The sequence below is a fragment of the Andrena cerasifolii genome, chromosome 9, assembly GCF_050908995.1.
Source record: "Andrena cerasifolii isolate SP2316 chromosome 9, iyAndCera1_principal, whole genome shotgun sequence".
NCBI lineage: Eukaryota > Metazoa > Arthropoda > Insecta > Hymenoptera > Andrenidae > Andrena > Andrena cerasifolii.
Genome location: NC_135126.1, coordinates 6818137 through 6836506, shown reverse-complemented (window position 1 = coordinate 6836506; position 18370 = coordinate 6818137). Strand labels below are relative to the sequence as shown.

At 50.0% G+C, this 18370-nt stretch overlaps 1 protein-coding gene across 6 annotated transcripts in view; it reads left to right on the top strand.

Annotated features, from left to right (window-relative positions):
• Lilli (AF4/FMR2 family member lilliputian) overlaps window positions 1-17689 on the top strand; it is a 157993-nt gene extending 140304 nt beyond the window's left edge. For 5 of the 6 annotated variants that reach the window (XM_076820458.1, XM_076820459.1, XM_076820462.1 and 2 more), the window contains 11 exons: window positions 8951-9002; window positions 9143-9195; window positions 9667-10183; window positions 10264-11030; window positions 11106-12021; window positions 12110-12249; window positions 12338-12532; window positions 12632-12709; window positions 12788-12884; window positions 12976-13267; window positions 13361-17689. In XM_076820458.1, the coding sequence (XP_076676573.1) occupies window positions 8951-9002; window positions 9143-9195; window positions 9667-10183; window positions 10264-11030; window positions 11106-12021; window positions 12110-12249; window positions 12338-12532; window positions 12632-12709; window positions 12788-12884; window positions 12976-13267; window positions 13361-13470 (3217 nt within the window). In that variant the 3' untranslated portion in view covers window positions 13471-17689. The remainder of the gene's footprint in view (window positions 1-8950; window positions 9003-9142; window positions 9196-9666; window positions 10184-10263; window positions 11031-11105; window positions 12022-12109; window positions 12250-12337; window positions 12533-12631; window positions 12710-12787; window positions 12885-12975; window positions 13268-13360) is intronic. The other variant, XM_076820460.1, reaches the window with a different exon arrangement.
• The last annotated feature ends 681 nt before the right edge of the window (window positions 17690-18370 follow it).

Sequence of the window (18370 nt, the reverse complement as noted above, 5' to 3'; positions counted from 1 at the left end):
ATCTTGGCTCGATTAAAGTATTCGTGTCGCGCGGTTCAGCACCGTCTCTCCTCCTCCTCCTCCTTCGTGCAGCGAGATGGTTATCGGGCAAACTAATAAACCCCGTGGAAGTCGTTGGGGGAGGAAAGTTCGTAATACCGTCCGCTAACCTTTGTAGAACACGTCGCCTCGTTCGACTTCTCGCTCCCCTTTCGTAGTCTCGCAGAAGCGACCCGACAACAAGCTCCGGGCGAACGTCGGGAGCGCTTTTGCGCCATCGGACGAGCGATCGGGATTTAATTATCGTGCTCCGACTAGCGAGCTGCTTTCAATTCCGAGACAGTTTCGCAGTTCTGTAGGCTCTGCTGGACGGCTTTTTTTCAGCACCGAGCACATTCACTGGGATGAAAGAAGGTCTGTGTGATCTACTGCTCAGCCTCTGTGACACGTGGAATCTTTGAACCGTTGCCTGTCCCATCGAACGATAAAGTCGCTCGCGTGGGCGGTCGTATAGATATTTTTCACGTCGTACATGACGCGTTCAGAAATAGAGCGCGGCTGCTGTGGCCTCTGAAAGGTAAATCTAGACTCGAGATAAGGGGTAAACATCGTGGACGATGCTCCCGTTGAATTTGCATGTATCGTACGAAAGATACAGCCACGCTTGAGTCGTGGGCCCTCGTTTCCACGGGGGAGACGTCGGAGGCTACTACCTGAAGCTTCCAATCAGGAATTCGAGGCAGGAATACCTCGCCTCGATCCTTCCTATCCGACGAGGGGCAGAGAAACGTGCAATCAGAAACGAATAGCCGCTTCTCTCGCGGCGCTGCCTCTGTCTCGGAAGAGTAACGAGCCACCCCCGAAATCTTGCACGACCCACTCGTCTCTGCGCAGCGTCCGAACGCTAGGAATTACGAACCATGGGATTGGATGTAGAATCGGAGAGCGCCACCGCGACACGCAGCATTTGCGTCACGAACGCTGTTACATTCAAGGACTGTCATCGATCAGACTTCTCTAGCCAGCCCTTCTCTCGATACTCGACGGAATTGTCCCGAGGCGCAAGTCGAGCTCGATCGTCAATGATAAATCGTACGCGTCGCGCGCCGCTTGAAGGGGGCGAGAGAGGAGACTTTTTCCCTCGTGTCCGTCTGAATGTGCCGCAGCTTTCCCATGGCGTTAAGTCGCGGATTAAGCCGGATCAGGGATCGTTGATCGAGGACCATCAACGGGTCCCCGCCTCCGTTTGCACGCTCTTAACTGGTTTTCTCTCTTCTCCTCGTTTAAAACAGTCGACCCGGTCGCGCCGATGATCGGAGGAATCTCGTTATCCTGTTTGTCCCGTTGCTCTTCCCCCGACGAAGGGACCACCCGAAACTCTTCGCTCCTATCTACCGTCCCCGTACGAAAGGGATGACTCTCTCACCCCCGCTATTGGAGACAAAAGTGGGCTCGCGTTGGCAGGCGTCGTTTCACTGGCGTTAAATCGCGGAACGGTACGCGTACCCAGGTCGCGCGAGCACGGGCGCCTAAGCAATTTCACTGGAACAAGCGTGCTGTTATTCAATCTATCTCGGACGCCGTTCTCACGGAATCGAGCCGTTTAGCCGACGATACGACGTCGATTACGCGGCTCGCGTGAAACGTCGGGCACGGAATTTTCGAGGGGTTCTCCGTGCTCAGGGATTTTCGACTTGCTCACCCTTCGTGGTCGCGGGGCAGTTCGGTGAACGGCTCTGTTCATGCAGCTCTCGATCCCTATCGGCCACTTGTCCCGGGGAGGGTCAAGGGCACGCGCGCTCGAGTTTCGGAATCAATATTCTCGAAGACGGAGCCCCGCGAGAGTAGCCCTGCAATATTTATTTATCTGTGCACGGGGGTGGAGGTGTTTTTCGGCAATCGGATCGACGTGTCGCGGAGCGTTCCGGAGCAGAATACCCTCGGCGATGAGCGCGTTAACATTTTAGCGTAAGCGCCGATCGGCGAGCTTGATGTTTCCTTTAGCAATGAAGCCGGTGGTCGGGCCAGCTCCGCCCCTCGATCTGCTCATAATACATGTATACGGTGTATGCATTTGCATATACAACTCGTCCCGCCTTCTCCCGCTCCGCATTTTACTGCCCCGACGTCTGAATCTGTTGCGTTTAATCTCCTCTGGCTTTATCGATACTCGGTTAGTCGGTCCCCTTAAAACAGCAGCCGTAGCAGGTAGTGGTGGTGAATTATCGATGGTCGTGATTATCGATGGTGGTCGATAGTAATCGATAGTTTGATCCCTACTATCGATAATTATCGATTGTTTCCGTAACATAAATCCAGTATCGTGTATGCACCTACATATTACAAGCGTATAATAATCGTCATCTTTATTGGAAAAGATTAGCAACAGTTGAATATAATTGATGTTCAATGCCAGATAGAAAAGAATTCAAAATGAAGAATATAGGAAGTGTTTTAAAAAAGAATAGTGTACGAAAATAGCAATTGATTTTTATTTAAAAAAAAAAAGATTACGTTAAAGGATATTCTTTTAAAGATCTTTAAATCATCTGCGTATAGTAAAAAAAGGCTATTACAATAATTATTATTTTAAAACATGGCTGTCGCTGTCTAGAGTGTCGACCAACGCGGATAGTGTCAGTCATGAACAGAGTGGAAGTGGGGGAGAATACTATCGATCACCATCGCTAGTCATATAAAAATATCGATAGCTTTCGATATTTGAAAACTGTCGATAATTATCGATATACTATCGATAATTCTCCACCACTAGTAGCAGGTACTTCGGACTCAATATTTCCATCGATTTTAAACAGGGGGGCGTTTCTGCTCGGGGAACGTTCGAATTCGAAATCTCGTTACACTCGAGGGTATTTTTCTGCTGAAAACCAGGGAACGTCGATACTTTTCGCGTCCCCTGGTCCTGTTGCGCCGTGAAATTGCAACCCCGCCCCCGCCAGACAGCTCGAACCGAGCTGGAATTACTACCGCCGCCGGCCGTCGCGGCGCCTTCGCCCGACGTCGCGAGTTTGTCTGCCCCCTTCTCCGTGGCGGGTTGCACGGCTGCGGAGGTGGCTGAAAACGCGCGGGCGGGACGGGAACGCGTGGCCACGAGCGTCTGTGCACGCTTTCGTAGCGGAGGGTGGAACGGGGATTGGGAGGAGGCGCGCGTGCACGCCGAGCGCAGCTCTAGGTGACTCGGATGCAGATGGCGTATAACAACCAGAAGCGGCGAAACCGGAGGAACGAGTGAAATGGCGAAGGGTTGCGGTGGAAAGGAAGCGAGACACGGAGAACTGTCGGGTGGAGGGAGGGAGTGGCGCGAGGGAGGGTGGAGGGAAGGAGGAAGTCAAGGGAAAAGAGACAGTAGAATCCTGGCGAAGCGAGGGGAAGTAATAAGGGGTTAAACGGAAGCAGAGGAGGTGGACGGCGCGAGGGGAGGTCACGGTGAGAGTGTCAGGGGTGGAAGCTCGTGTAGGGGGTTGAAAACGGACGAGGAGAGACGACAGAGGAGAACTAGGATGGACGAGGAACGTTGGGTTAGTCGAAAGAGGGACAAAGGGATGGAAGCTGGCATCGAAGGACGAAAAGAGTCGAGTAGATTGTAGAGTTAAGAGAGGACGAACGGCTTTACCGTGGAGGAAGAAATGGGGAGGGAGGACACCTCTCGAGCGAGCGAGATAGGAACACGGTAGTATACACGCTGGAACTTCCGAAGTTATTCGCAACAGGCAGCTCTCGCTAGTCTGCCTCGTGGATTCTACGTTCCACCGTGAACCTCGTCCCTTGCTCCTCCTCCTCCCTGCTGCATCGCCACCTCCAGCGGTCCCACTGCACTTAACCAGCTCTTCTTGCTCCTCCCTACTACCCCCGACCCACCATCCATACTTCCTTTACCTCATCATTCCTGCTTTAATGGCTAGTGGATTTTGCTATCGTAGTTGGAGACCACCAGCACCTGAAACGAGTAACTTACATACACAAACGCATCTACAAATAGTCGAGCTATCATCCGTAACTCATTAGAAGAATCTATTCCAAGCGGTGATGCTTGTACCAAGGGAGCCCCTTATCTTTCGCAACGCACGATGCGTCGTGACATCATTCGTATCGTTCAATGAATTCTCGTCGAAGACAATCGTAGAGAATCAAAGACCTCGGATCCCCTTTCACCCCTCGAAAAGGGGTATCAAAGAGGAATCCGCTCCTGTCAAGCCCCGGCGGAATGTTCCTTGAACCTCGCCTGATCCTCCAAGCGTGCAACAGAACACGGCTGGTGCATCCTGGCTGCATCGCAGCCCGCGCACGGTCTCGTCAAACGAACGGAACGCGCGCGCGAAGACGCGAGCAAGAGGGAAACGCGGATAGACGACCGGCGGGGGTCGCGTTTCGGTGGTGTGTGGAGGCAGGGAACAGGAAGCGGCGGTGTGTCGGCCGCGACAAGAAAGAGCGAGCATCCTGCTCCGCTGGGAACGAACGCGAAACGTTTCCGGGGAAAAGGAGGAGAGGACGCGAGAGGGAAAGAGGGAAAGAAGGGTAGGGAAAAAAAAGAAAGGCGAGCCGGGCCGCGACATTGCTACGCCGCGACCCGACTGCCCGCCCCTTTTCATCGAATTAAACGCTTTGACGACACGGCCGTGTAATTGCCAACGAGAAAGGGCGGGCAGGGACTGCGAAATTTTGCGCGAATCGTTCCTCTGTTGCGGCGATTCAATGGAACGTTTTATTCAAAGGACCCGGGTATCTCGTTACGTTCGCGCGTCCCTTCATCTCGGCGCACGCGAGCCCGATGTGTTTTCCTCGGGTTGATTTTGCCGGGGGATGACGCTTCGCGCGCGGGGGTTTGCGCTTTTGTCGCGATACGTTGATACAGCGAGGCTCGTTTAGTCTTTGGGAGCTTTTAGAAACTGACAAAGGGAAACATGAAGACAGAGCTACGTTCTCGAGGAGGAGTCGCGTGTGCGCATTGTGCGTGTAATTGGGGGGTTGGTGAACGTTTTCTTGGAGCAAGTCGAGGGGATTCTGGGAAGCATGGCCGGGGAGGAAAATTAAAAAGAAACGGTATTTATTCAGCAACATTTATTTCAGCATAATCAATTAGTACTCGTAGAAACAGTAAGCCGAACGATATGCGTTCTCCCACCTCCCTTGACTAACAATAAGACGGCTTATGGGAAGCGTCCGCGTCGATTTCTTGGCGTCATATTAATTGTAAACAAATTCGCATAGCGTGCATAAGTATCAGTGACACGACAGTACCTCGATTCGCTTCCCTCGGAAGAATAACCCACCCTTCCTTCTGCGTGTGTTACCTGCTGCCCTCGACTACTTGCTCCCAGCCTCTACCCTCCACATCGACCGCCGCAAAAAGTGCTAGCATTGCGAGAATTAATTAAACGTGGCAAACTCGTAGGAGCACGTAAGCAAACGAACCTCTTACAGCTCAGTTTACCTAATTACCGAGGCTAAATCGGATAACGTGGCAGCGGGTGGTTGAAAAACGGTTGAATCGGTGTCATTAGCTGAACGATGATGTCGCGATTAACTTGTTCTCCCGGGGTATCACGTCTATCGGGATCGTATCGATTGAACCGAATCCTATTACACAATGTTTCTCGAGACGCCATTGTCAGAGCGATTAGGAAGCATTGCATGCGTTCTAGAAGAGCCTTCAGGGCCACGCGAGGGCCAGCCGGTGCGCAGACTTATCAAATGTAGATTCTTCTAATCACTGCAGCCGGACAGATTAACTGTATTGAACGCCGCTCTGTACACACTTTGCGATTCTACCGAGCCAAAAGTGGATGAAGAGATTCCGTGCGAGGAAACGAACGACGAGGCTTCGAAATTGGAAACGTTCCCACGAAGCCCAGCAATTTGTACCGTTCCAAGGGGGCTCGATCGTTAAACTCTTTCGCGCCGTTCGTCGATTTCACCACTTTTCTCGCCGCTCGTCGGGCTGCCGAGTTCTCAAGTTATACACGCCGCGGCGTCTGCCGGCGCGCTTCCAAAGTCAATCAAAACTTTTAACGCGATCCCGTTTAATAAATCGATCAAATCGGCCCGCGGGGAGTTCGAATTTTATCGCGCTCGAAATTCTGAGAACGCGGCGCGGGAACCCCGGCTCGAGAAAGATACCGGCTTGATTTGACAAACGCGTGACGCACAGCGACGTTCCACTTGACGCTAAATCAAGCCCGAAGACGCAGCTCGTTACCGTGCCCGTTTCAGGATTCGGTTTATAGCTGGTTCAGCTTCGTTCCTAGCTCAATTACGCTGTAATAATTTTACTGTATGGAGAAAGTACGATGGAGGTATGGTGTATTGTGAGAGGAGATGGTTTATGTACAAGCTTCCCCGTCGGGTTCGAAGATGCACCGTCAGAGGGGAAGCGGCTAAGCAAGCTTAGGAGCGTTCGCGGGCAGTCAGCCATATCCACGAGCATCGACGAGGACGCAGGACAGCGTGTTTGGGGTCGATGACCCTCGGTACATCCGCGTTCGGCGGTTCGCGTACTTTCCCTCTTCATCTTCCAGCTCGCCTCTCTTTCCTTGCCTCCCCATAGCCACTTCTCGCCGCTTTCCATTCCCCTCTGCTCGCTGCCGTGACGGCGAGCCTCTCCTGTACACTTTGTCCGTTCTTTCGAGCAGCATCTACGCGGCTTGGCTCGCGTGCCTCGCTGATCGAGGGTGAAAGGACCCTCGTCTTCGTTTCTTCCTCCTTCCTCTCTGCGCCCGATTGTACACGCGCGACGCGATCCTCCACGCGCGATTACGCCCGAGTCGGATTCAAACGCGAGCTGATAGACGGCACGTCGATATTTTCCACCGCGATGATAAATGTGGCGCGTGAATGGGCCACTGTCACACGACCGCCAGCTATTTTTACGTCCTGGCTGGGTTATTTAAATGATACGGCTTGGAGCTGTTGAATTTAGTCCGAAGAAGAGCTCGCCGCGAGACACTGACACCTTGCGTGCCCCGATTACGTATGAATATGTTCGCGAATTCGATCCGTTATCTGCTTTCACATTTATCGCCGATGGGGACGTGTAATTAAATGATCGATATTTTATAAGCAAGGTGCACTGTGCAGTGGTGGAGATTTATCGATGGTACTATCGATAGTTATCGATGGTCCTCACTATCGAAAACTATCGATAGCTTAGTTTCCCTATCGATAGTAGAGGTGATACCGCGAATTCTAAAATTTGAATTATTGCAAGCGATGAGTTTCATTTGTTTCGTACTACCTACTGTTAGTCTTTTGTCATTACGAAGACACTTTACAGCCATCTTTGACTGCACGCACATTTTCCGAATTGTTAATTAAATTTGTGGTTTGTTGCTTGTATGTTGAATACTTTCGGTATAATTTATTAGCATTGTTAAATATAATATAGTATTGTATTCTAGTTTCTTCTTTTACAATGGAAAAATTTCAAAATATAAAAGCAAAAGAAACTGGTAAGTGCATATTAACAAGTTTTATTTTTATACATATTATTAATATTTTGTAGAGAAAGATAGCTCAGAAAATATTACATTAAAGAAGCGAAAACAAGATGTACATGTATATGAAAGTGAAGACAGTGACTTCAATGAATTGAATATCGATGGTGTAGCTATAATTAAAAAAAGAAGCGAAACCTCTTACGTCTGGAAGTATTTTACAAGATCAAATGATCACAAAATAGCAAAATGTAACGTTTGTTGCAAATAATATAAGACTAGCGGTAATACTAGCAATTTAGCAGATCACATTAGAAGATTTCAACCAAATATAGAAAAAGATTCTGAATCAGAATCATCAACAAATAATGCAACAATATCAAAATCCAGTATAACGTCCATAAACTCTTTTTTTTTTTAAATCTTTAGAATATGAAAAAAAATCAGAAAGAAAAAACGAATTAGATAAAATGTTAGCTTTGATGATCGCAACTGATTTCCAGCCTTTCAACATCGTAAATGATAATGGTTTTAGGAAATTTGTAAAACTTTTGGATCCTAAATATAAAATACCAAGTAAATTCACGATTAGGGAACATATAATGAAAGATATTTATGCAGAGATTCAACAAAAATTAAAAAAATTGATAAAACAATTCTATCTTATTAATATTAATATCATATATACGAAATCTTAACAGGTTAGGTTACTTCAATCGATACAAGTTTTAGAGACAACTGATTGTCGGTCTACTAGTAAATAGTAAATAAATTTAGCATAAAAATTAATGATCATAATAAGATGTAAATTTCCTTCTACAATTTTATCTTGAGCATATCTACCTATATATAAAACTATCGATATCTATCGATAACTATCGATGGCTGGTGCCAACTATCGATAAATTTCCACCACTACAGTGTGCAACTGTCCCCTAGTGCTGTAGCATCACTCATACTCCGTCTCAAAATCTGCAGTCACTTCTTCCTCGTGATCTAATTAAATCCAATCTGTGCGTCCCCGATTCACGGCTGTTGGCAGACGAAAGTGAAAGTGTCAGCACGGAGAGCACGAGAAACACGGAGCACGGGGCTCGGTGACAAAGAAACTGGCGGTGGAGAGGCGCCCGTGAAACAGCAGTTTCAGAGATCAATGAACGATTGTTTCTACCTTGCCTCGCGTCGTTCGTGTTCTACAGGTTGCCGTGGCACGCGCTTCCCCCGCGTACACGTTCTTCTTCTTGTTGATTCTAATCGAGAGCGCTTCGTTCTCCTTATACCCCGAGCAGGGGTCGTTTCCTCCCTCTTTCGTCGGGTCGATTTTTTTTTATGGCCGCTCTGTCGAACGAGTTTTATTTCGCGAACCGAGCACACGGTCGACCTCCGCTTTGTTTCTCTCTAAACGGCGCCGTGTAAATCTCCCTTGGCTTCCCTGTTTGACAGGGCATGCTCTTGAATACACGGCGTCGATGGCTGGACTCTGCGAACCTTATGTTAACGTTGGCTTCTTTCGGTTGCAGGGATTTGGCGGTAGACCTGCTGTTGTCCGACAGCGAGGATGAGGCGACAAAGGTAATTGCGTTTGAAAGTTAATTGATTAGATTTCAAGTTTAATGTAGAATCCGTCTATTAGAGACATCGAAAAGCTTTGCCGAGAAGAAGGGAATTCCTTTCTGCTGTACGAAATTAATATTTCCACTTTTCTTACACAGGGAACGACGTCGAGGACGACGAGGAGAAGCAGGAGCCCCGACCTCACGGTCGAGTAAGTACTCGTTTATTGATACACTCGTTAATTAGCGCACGAGCACTCTAAAGCTAGCGTAGAGCTCGATTAGCCCCTGAAAATTACACCGCACCGTAGTGTGGCATTCGTAACGCTGCTTGGAGGTAATTTCTGTCACGTGCTTCGCCTCTCCTCCAGTTGTATTGCCCTCCCTTTATTGCCAGGAAAAGGAGTTCATTGTATTTTATGACCCGTCGCGCGTTTGTCGCGCCCACTTCGGAGAGCCAAGAAATACAGCGGTGGTTCCCGTGGATCATTTCAATACCATCTCCATCCTTCGCCACTTTTACGCCCTTACCACCTCCACCCACAAGTCCCACGACATCCCGTTTAATAGACCACCGTTTTGATATAAAAGTCCCATGCAGCGCGGCGTGAAAGGTAATTCCACTCGTTTGATCGATGACTGGATGAAAGATGTTAACGAACTTGTCCTTCTCCTCCTCACAGTCTGTCGACACCCTTGATACCGGCGATGACGCCAGCACCTCCGCCTCTGGCGCCCATGTCGCCAATGGGGCTGTCACCCGTGGGCTCTCTATCGCCGACGAGGCCCATCAGCCCGACCAGACCGTCATCACCGCCCAAGCAGATGACACCTGAGCAGGTCCTCTCGCCCCCGCCGATCAGCCCTATGCAGCCTAAGGCCTCGCCGAGCAGAACGATCCACCAGAGACCACCCAGCCCCCCTGACCAGGCGCCGCAGAGTTCAGGGAGCGCGAGCTCTAGCTCCGATTCCGGTTCAGACTCTGGATCGGACAGCAGCGACGATTCCGACAACGAGATGGGTACCCAACCCGTCAAGGGCCCCTCCACACCTCCCTCGGTGTCACCAAAGACAGACAATCTGATCGAGGAACCCCCGCCGGCGATAGAAGAGTCGAAGCCCAGGTGGAACCTCAGCTCTTTCTTCACCAAGACCGCCATGCCCCACGGGGAGCAGAACTCGGAGACCAAGCAGGCACAGGTAGGTTTCAGTGTTGGTCGATTGGCTGAGGTGCATTTCGATGGTAGTTCGGTGTACTGACGAGGTGGATGGTTTGGTAGCAGGAGTGCAACAGGAGAGAGGACCCTTCAGCCGCGACGACAGAGGCCAGAACGCATAGGGACAAGGCAGCCCACGACTGGAAACTCGACGAGGCGCTGAAGAGGACCCACAACGCGACGATGATCAGCCTGCTGAGTGACAGCGACCACCACTCGGACCAGGAGAAAAGTCAGCCGACGGAGGAGAGTCGCGTGCAAGTGGAGAAGCCAAAGGTGGTGGCTGACGCCAGGAAGCGTGGAAGGCCCAGGAAACCCACGAAGAGTCCGAAGGCCGGACACCGGGCCACGGAGGACGGTTCGAAGAACGGCAAGCCGCGCAGCAGGACGAGAGGCGTGGGCAGTCCTATGAAGAAGAAGCAGCCGATTTCGAAGCCGACCATCGCGACCAGCGACGACGGAAGCGACGACAGATCGCAGGGAGCGTGCAGCGACTCTGACAGCGATCGGCCAGCGAGAGTCTCGCCCGTGGTCGCTGCTGCGGTGAACGAGAAGAGGCGAACGAGACTGAGCGGCTCCTCCAGCGAGGACGAGAGTCCAGCAGCGACCAGGAAGAACAACAGTGCCTCCGAGGACGACACCACGCGCTGGAGAAGGGTCCCTATAAAGAGGAGCAAGCTGGCGGACTCGCCGAAGAAGCAGGAGAAGAAGAAGAGCCCCACGAAAGCGAAATCAAGGAGATCGAGCTCCAGGGTGACCAACGTCGTTGGTGGCTCCGACTCGGATAGCGAGTCCGAGGTGTCGGTGAGGAACAGTCGCCAGATTGCCTGGTGAGTATGCGTTTGCGGTGCTGTTTCGTAGAGTAAAGAGCGCGGCTAGTTTAACGGTTATTCTGCCTAATGTAGGGTACCTCCAAGGCCTAGGGCACCGCCAACTCGGACAACCTCCCCGGAGAACTCGGACAGCGACAACAGTCCGGGCCCGAAGCTGCAAGAGGAAGACGCGGGCAACGTGCAGGACAAGAAGAAGAGCGACACGCTGCGCAAGGTGTTCTCGTCCTCGATGGGAGGAGGGAAGGGTGGCGGTAAGGGAGGAAAGGGCGGCAAAGGCGGTGGTAAGTGCGGCATCTACGTGGAGGAGTACACGGCCTCTGCGAACACGCCGACGGGTGGGGAGAGCCCGTACAAAAGGCCGTCGTCGCAGGCGTCCAGCGTGATCCAGTCTTTCCCGCCGCTCACCTACGTGAACGGCGTGCCGAGCCTGTTCTGCAGGATCGACCTGAACAGGCTTCCGCATATAGCGCAACAGCTATCCAGGGGGCAGGAGGTGAGACAGCGCACGGAGCTCCCCGACACCAGGCCGTCCTCTAGGCAGTCGTCCTCGTTGGCCGCGCAGGCTCCCCGGCCTCCCACGCCCGAGGAAGGCGAGATCGTCGACACGCCGCCGCCTCAGCAACTACCCTCGGAGACGAGAGTCCACGGCGAAGGGCTGCTGGTCGACGGTGACCATAAGAATCGTGCTGTGATCAAAGGCGAGCCAATCTCGGACTCGAAGAACAGTTGCGCCGGCACCGGGCTTAGCGGTGGTGCCGTTGGTGGAGGTGGTGCTAGTGGAGGTGGTAGTGGTGGCAGTGGTGCTAGTGGTGCGGGTAGCGCGCCCAAGAGGAAACGTAATCCCAGTTGTAGTTCCGTGTCCAGTTTGAGTACTGTGTGTTCCGTCGAGTCGAAGGCCAAGGGGCCGGGAGAGCACAAAGAGAAGAAGAAGAGAAAGCGGAAACACACTGACGCCGAGTCCGTCGCCTCCAGGCCCTCTTCCAGTCAGGTAAACCGACACACACACCCCCAATTATAAAATCCCCCCGCACGAAAAGTCGTGGCTGTTGGTCTAAGCGGGTAATGTTGTTGAACAGCAAAGTGATATACAGCCGACGAATCACGAGCGGGAAGAAAAGCCTGACACCAGCCTGTTGCCGCCACCGCCCCCGCCTCAGCGCGTCTATTATTCCTACTTCAATCCCCAGAACGAAGTTTTGGAGGATCAGGACAGGTGGTAAGTGCCGCGATAATGTTGCTACGACGAACTTCGTCCTCCGTGGATCGAACCGCAGGTTTAATTCGGCTCGCGTGCTCGCGTGCAGGGACCAGAATCAGTACCTGATGGAAGCGAAACGGCTGAAGCACAGCGCCGACAAGGAGTGCGAGCTCACGGCGCAGGGTATGCTTTACCTGGAGGCCGTTCTGTGCTTCCTGCTCACCGGCAACGCCATGGAGTCGGATCCTCTCACGGAGAGGGCGTCGTTCACCATGTACAAGGATACTCTCAGTCTCATCAAGTGAGTACGTCTCTAATTAAGCGAAAACTACGGCCAAGAGTGCTTCCTAATTAAAGCGATCTCCGATTTCCCCTTGCCTGTCCCCGTCCCTGTCCCCAGGTACATCTCTTCGAAGTTCAAGAGCCAGCAGAACAACTCGCCGGAGAGCAGTATACATAACAAGCTGGCCATTCTGAGGTGAGTGCCGCCACTTTCAGGCTTTCCTCTATCGCGATCGAGCGTCTCAAAACGCTGTTGTCCTGCTTCTTGTTACAGCCTGTTTTGCCAGTCCCTCATATACTTGAAGCTCTTCAAGATGCGGAAACACGACGTCAAGGAGAACCAAAAAATCCTCACCGACTATCATCAAAAGGTAAGACCACGTACAACTTGTCTTCCTCTTCTACAAGATCCTCGTTTAAGCCAGCGGCACGTAATTAACAAAGCATTCGTTCTATCTGCAGCCTGCTCAGGCGACACAGGTGCAACCAGAGGGACAAGGAACACCATCGTTGTCGCCGACACCGTCACCAGCCGGTTCTGTGGGTTCCGTTGGCAGTCAGAGTTCCGGCTACAGCAGCGGCGAACTGGCGAACCGAGGAGCCGCTTCCGGCCAACCACAGGCGGCTCCGTACGTTAGCGTTCCACTCGGCGTTCACAACGCTATGGCGAAGCAGAATTACCAATTCAGCTTGCTGCTGAGCTGTCACGATCTATGGGACCAGGCGAACGCTCTGGTGACGGACAAGCATAGAGGTAACCATCGAGAGTTGATCGATTAGTTAATGAGTGATTAAGACGGTACAGCCGCGGTGGGAGCTAATGTTTTCAACCCCTTCGCTCTTCCAGATTTCTTCATCGAGCTGGATGAAAAACTGGGACCCCTCACGCTGAAAAGTTCACTGCGCGATCTGGTGCGCTACGTTCAGGCTGGCATAAAGAAGCTTCGAGATCTCTGACCACAGTGGCATAGCCCCCGACCACCCACCCCGAACTACATCACTTCTCTCCCGCAAAACATGGCCACGTATCCGACGATGTACACGTAAAGACGTGCCGGAGGCGTCGAAGGATGTTCGTGAGTCTGAAAGTCGTGCGAGCGCCAATCGTCGTGGCGGTGTGATACGCGTTAGAGAAATTTCGACGAGCGACCGGAGAGAAGTCGAGCTTCGTCCTCGGTAGGCGACAAAAGTACTGTCTTCTCGGGGTTCTAGGAATTCGGTGGTCCAGGGTAGCAGCGAGACACCGTTGGTACTCGGTCTTGCGCCTAGGAGAAGCGAGCATGTGTTTCTCCGTTCCGGGGGTTGCAGAGAAACGCCTCCGCATTATTCCCAAACTCTTAGCACCAACTTTATAGTCAATTCAGAGGTACTCGTCTAAAAGGGGACAGCCAGGGGGGGGGGGGGATCTTGATGATGCTTGGTGCGCGGAGAATCCGTTGCACTCCGTGCGTTACTTATTTTCGAGGCGTGGGGTTAGGATGCATCGCCGTCAACGGTGGAGATAAACGGCGACACGAAGTGTAAGAGCAAGACGATCGACACGAACGTAGGAAGAGATGAGAAACGGGGGAAAGTAATTCGTCCCTATTATTTCGTTGTTTGTAAATTACCGACCGATGGGGGGGGGGGGAAGGGGGGCAGACGAATTGGGGAAAAAAGAGATGGAATAAAGAAGTGCCACAGAAGCGCCCGTGTGTTCTCGCTTTACGGTGCGCCGCATCCGACGTTACCTGAAGCATGAGTTTCGTTTTGGCGATTCGAGTGCGACGAAAACACAAGGATACATACATATATATATATATAAATATATACATATATGCATATAGTTTATTACCTATATAAATATATAAATAATTATAAATATATATATATATATATATATATATATATATATATATATATATATATAGATATGAATATATTTAATGAGAAAAGAGAACCAACGCGTCACGCCTGCGTTTCGTTTTTAGCAAAGGCAAAGAAGGAAAGGCGGTCGCGAGACTCGCGAGGGTGCATGGAAGAAGGGTTGGTGGGGAAGGAACTGAGGAGGATCGAGGCGATGCATTTTCTCCTCGGCGGGAAGACGCGTCGCGCGATTTAATAAAGATCAACGGTCGACGCCGACCGACGCACTATTAAAATACCCACGTCTGACGTCCGTGAACGTAGGACACACGACTCTTTTGTAGATAGGTTACGAAGGGGGAAAAATGGTAACATAGATTAGAACGATTAAAATACGCAACAAGGAGGAGGAATGGTTATTAACGGTAACGGCGAAAAGAAAAGAGCAAACCAACCGATACACATATTATTTACGATTACTTAGAATTAAACGGGGAAATAAGTAGAGGTTCTAGCGATGAGAAACAAGAAAATAAAAGAAAATATTCAGATAATTATACATAAATAGCGCATAAACACACACCACGTTATACATAGTGCGATTCAAGGAGATTGGATGGAAAGAGATGACAAAGAGAGCGGGAGAGAAAGAGCGAGAGAAAGAAAGAGAGTGATAGGAGAGAAAGAGAGCGTGGGGAGCAGACACCAGACGAAATAATAAATAGAATAACGTGTAACACGGAGGGATAATACAGCGCGCACGCTCTCTAGCGTTACACACGTGACACGTGTCGTAAGAAGAAAATTGAATAAATAAAAAAAAATAAGAAACAAAACGCGTAACGGATAAGCGAGTTGCTCATGTGTATATTTTTGTAAATAGGTATTTGCGAGTGCCGCCGCCTTGAGGGTGGCCAGTCGACGCGTTTCCGCGCGACAGGCCGACCCGCCCCAATTTTTGCTACCACAAATCTTATCGAGAATCAGGATTATCTCTGGTAAAAAAAGAAAGAAAAAAAATTATTAAAATACACGATACACGAGATGTTTACGTATGTCCGCCGAATTTGTCCCGAACGTTCTTTCCGAGTCACTTCTTACTTCTGTACCGTACATACGAACGTTCTTTTCCGATTGTATTGGTCGCAACGATTCACCCTTCATCCGCGCCTCTCTCTAACAATTTCGTTTTTCCTTTCGTTTTCGTTCGCATCGCTCGTTTTCTCTTCCTTTCTTTTTTTATCCTTTGGTTCTCCGTCACCGACAGAGAGCGAGAAACCGTTGTGTCGCGGATGCGCTGCTCGGCGACAATCTCTAAATATTTCCCAGCGAGCGCCAGCTGAGGGAACGATATGGCTTAACGTATACGAGGCCTGAGTGTAATATGTACTTCTGTCATTCTCGATAAAACGGCGAGTTCGATTTGATGGCGTCGCGCGTAGGAGGAACGAAATGGAGAGAACAGTGTAGATCGACTAAAGGGATGCGGGAAACGAAGGAAAGTCTCAGCAACGCTTCGACGCGCCGTGCTACTCGAAAAGTCTCATCATTCATTGGACCAGAATCGTGGGAGACGCGAAAGCAATTCATCGTGACAATTTAGTCGAACATATCGGAATCAAATTAAACTCGATCGACACGCCGAGGGGGCCCTTTAAAGAGAACTCGGACCAATCCGCATCCCCGGGGACGTTGAACGAGACGTTGCTGATACTTTTCTATGGTGGACCGATCGCAGATAACGCGAGCACGTCGGAGCAGAATTGAAAGGTGGGAACCGCGATGATAATGGCAATCGATCGGTTGACGAGACTAGGGGGTCCCGTATAGAGTTACTAAGCGCGGTCCAATGGTTCACGGGATACAATTTTATACGTGGTGCGAGCGTGCACCCGGACTAAAGGACAAAGAGACTAAAAAAAAAAAATAATAAAAGAAGAGAAGTCTATTAAAAAAAAAGTTTTGATATTTTCGAGACACATATTTATAGCAGATAACTGTATAATATCGGGGGCCCTTTATCTCGCCAGCCCGCCGACCGCGAAAAACGAAACGAGCACGCCAGTCACGCACGAAACCAGGAGTTTGAACGATCTTTACGATTTCGCGACACATCGGCTCCCGCGACGTGATCGAACGTCCCCGCGATTTTATCGAGAAGAAGTTGCGTGCGAGAGTGGCTCAGCGTGTGGAACGTGTACGTGTCAAGGGCGGCGACGCGTGACAACTCAGGTTCTTATTTTGTACATGGCTCTATGACACGGTTTCTTCATGGGTTTCTCTTCCCTATTATCTTTCCTATTCAATTTTTTTTTCGCGCTGCATGCTTGGCGGTCCTCTTGCACAGAGGCATTCTATCTCCTTTTTTTGGGCAAGTCTACGTTCCTAAGTGACCTCCAAAGACGAAAAAAGCAAAGGGTGCTGCCGTTCCAGTAACTACCACGCGTTGGGTTTTTCGGGGGGTGGGGGGGCAATGATCTTTTTTTAATCCGTGCACGATCTTTATCTAGCTTCTCTTGTTCTTCGTTCTCTCGATTCGTCTCTTTCAAATTTTTTTTTTCTTTTATAGACAATTGGTCCGTTGGGTCGCATGAATTTTTGCTACGGTTTTAAAGAAAAAGATTTATTGTCACGCGTATATTATATTATACATATATATATTATATATATTGTCATTATTATCGCTGTCTTTATTATTATGATTATTATTATTATTATTATTATTATTATTATTATTATTGAGTTATTGGTATCGTTATTATTATTTTTCGAGGTATTTATACGGATGAATGGGGAGATGGCAAGTGGGAGAGTGTGTATTTTATGCGTCCGCGTGTATGCATCGAGTATGAAAGGGATGGGGAGAGTTTGAGAGGATAAAGAAACGGTCAGACAAATGCATGTCGCGTCGACAGTTGTATATTGTACCTAGCGCAGCAGCAGAAAATCATTTTCGACGGTCAGAAGGAAGTTTATCGAGCGTATATATACATATGTATCATATACAGTAATCTCGAGGTTCAGTTCATTGCCGTTTGATTATATTTTTCGTCTTCTTTACCCGCAACTCCGTAAAACTGTAATATATTTATATACATGTATACATACAGACGCAAGAGACACGCGCGCGAGCATATACATATTTGTAAACATAGAGACATGCAATCATAATTATATTATTATATTGATAGTATTATACGATAATTATTTTACTATGCTCTCGTATACGGTCACATCGCGTGTACCATCTAGTTCCGATCTGAACGCGTCGCTCCCAATCGAGCAGCTCTCTGGCCCCGCCGCGAACGTGCCAACAATTTACCGCTGAAGATCGCCGCCTTGGATGATAAAAGAAATAATGAAGAAAGGAAAAGAGAAGAGAGACAAAACAGAGGCGCGGAGAACGGGAACTAGCTCAGCTTCGTTCAGAAACCTATATTTATATACCGAAACCGAGAGGGCTAGAGGGGAACCGAAGGGATACAGCGAAGGGCCGGAGAGCTGGTCCTTCGCGCTGACGAGCAGCCGTGCATTGGTGGCGGCGAGCAATGCACAAGCAATTTAATTAGTTACAGATCGCGTGGCGCGATCGACGATCAGGAAGGGTGGATTCTGTGCACGATTCGAAGGGTAGTCTCCGAACGTAGCGATCGACGGCTCCAGTAACAGCCTAGCTGTGGCAATAATCAATGATCGGCTCCTTTCATCCCCACGGAAACGCGGTTTCACGCCTCTACTTTCGGAACGATGCGCGGTCCAAGTCGGTCCCGTCTTCAGAAATAGATTCTACCCTTCACTCGTCGGGACTCCCGTTCTTCGGTCACCGTGTTGTAACAATGTGGCGGGATCCGCGCGTCGATCGTGCCACGGCTCGACAGAGATCATCTCAAAGAGACGGCCAGAAGCAAACGGGAAAGCAAAGCAGGCAGATTCGCAGGACCGAAAAGGGGATGTAAACGAATGCGCGGAAGTGAGTGCGTGAGTGAGAGTGTGTACTGCGAGAGAAACAGGA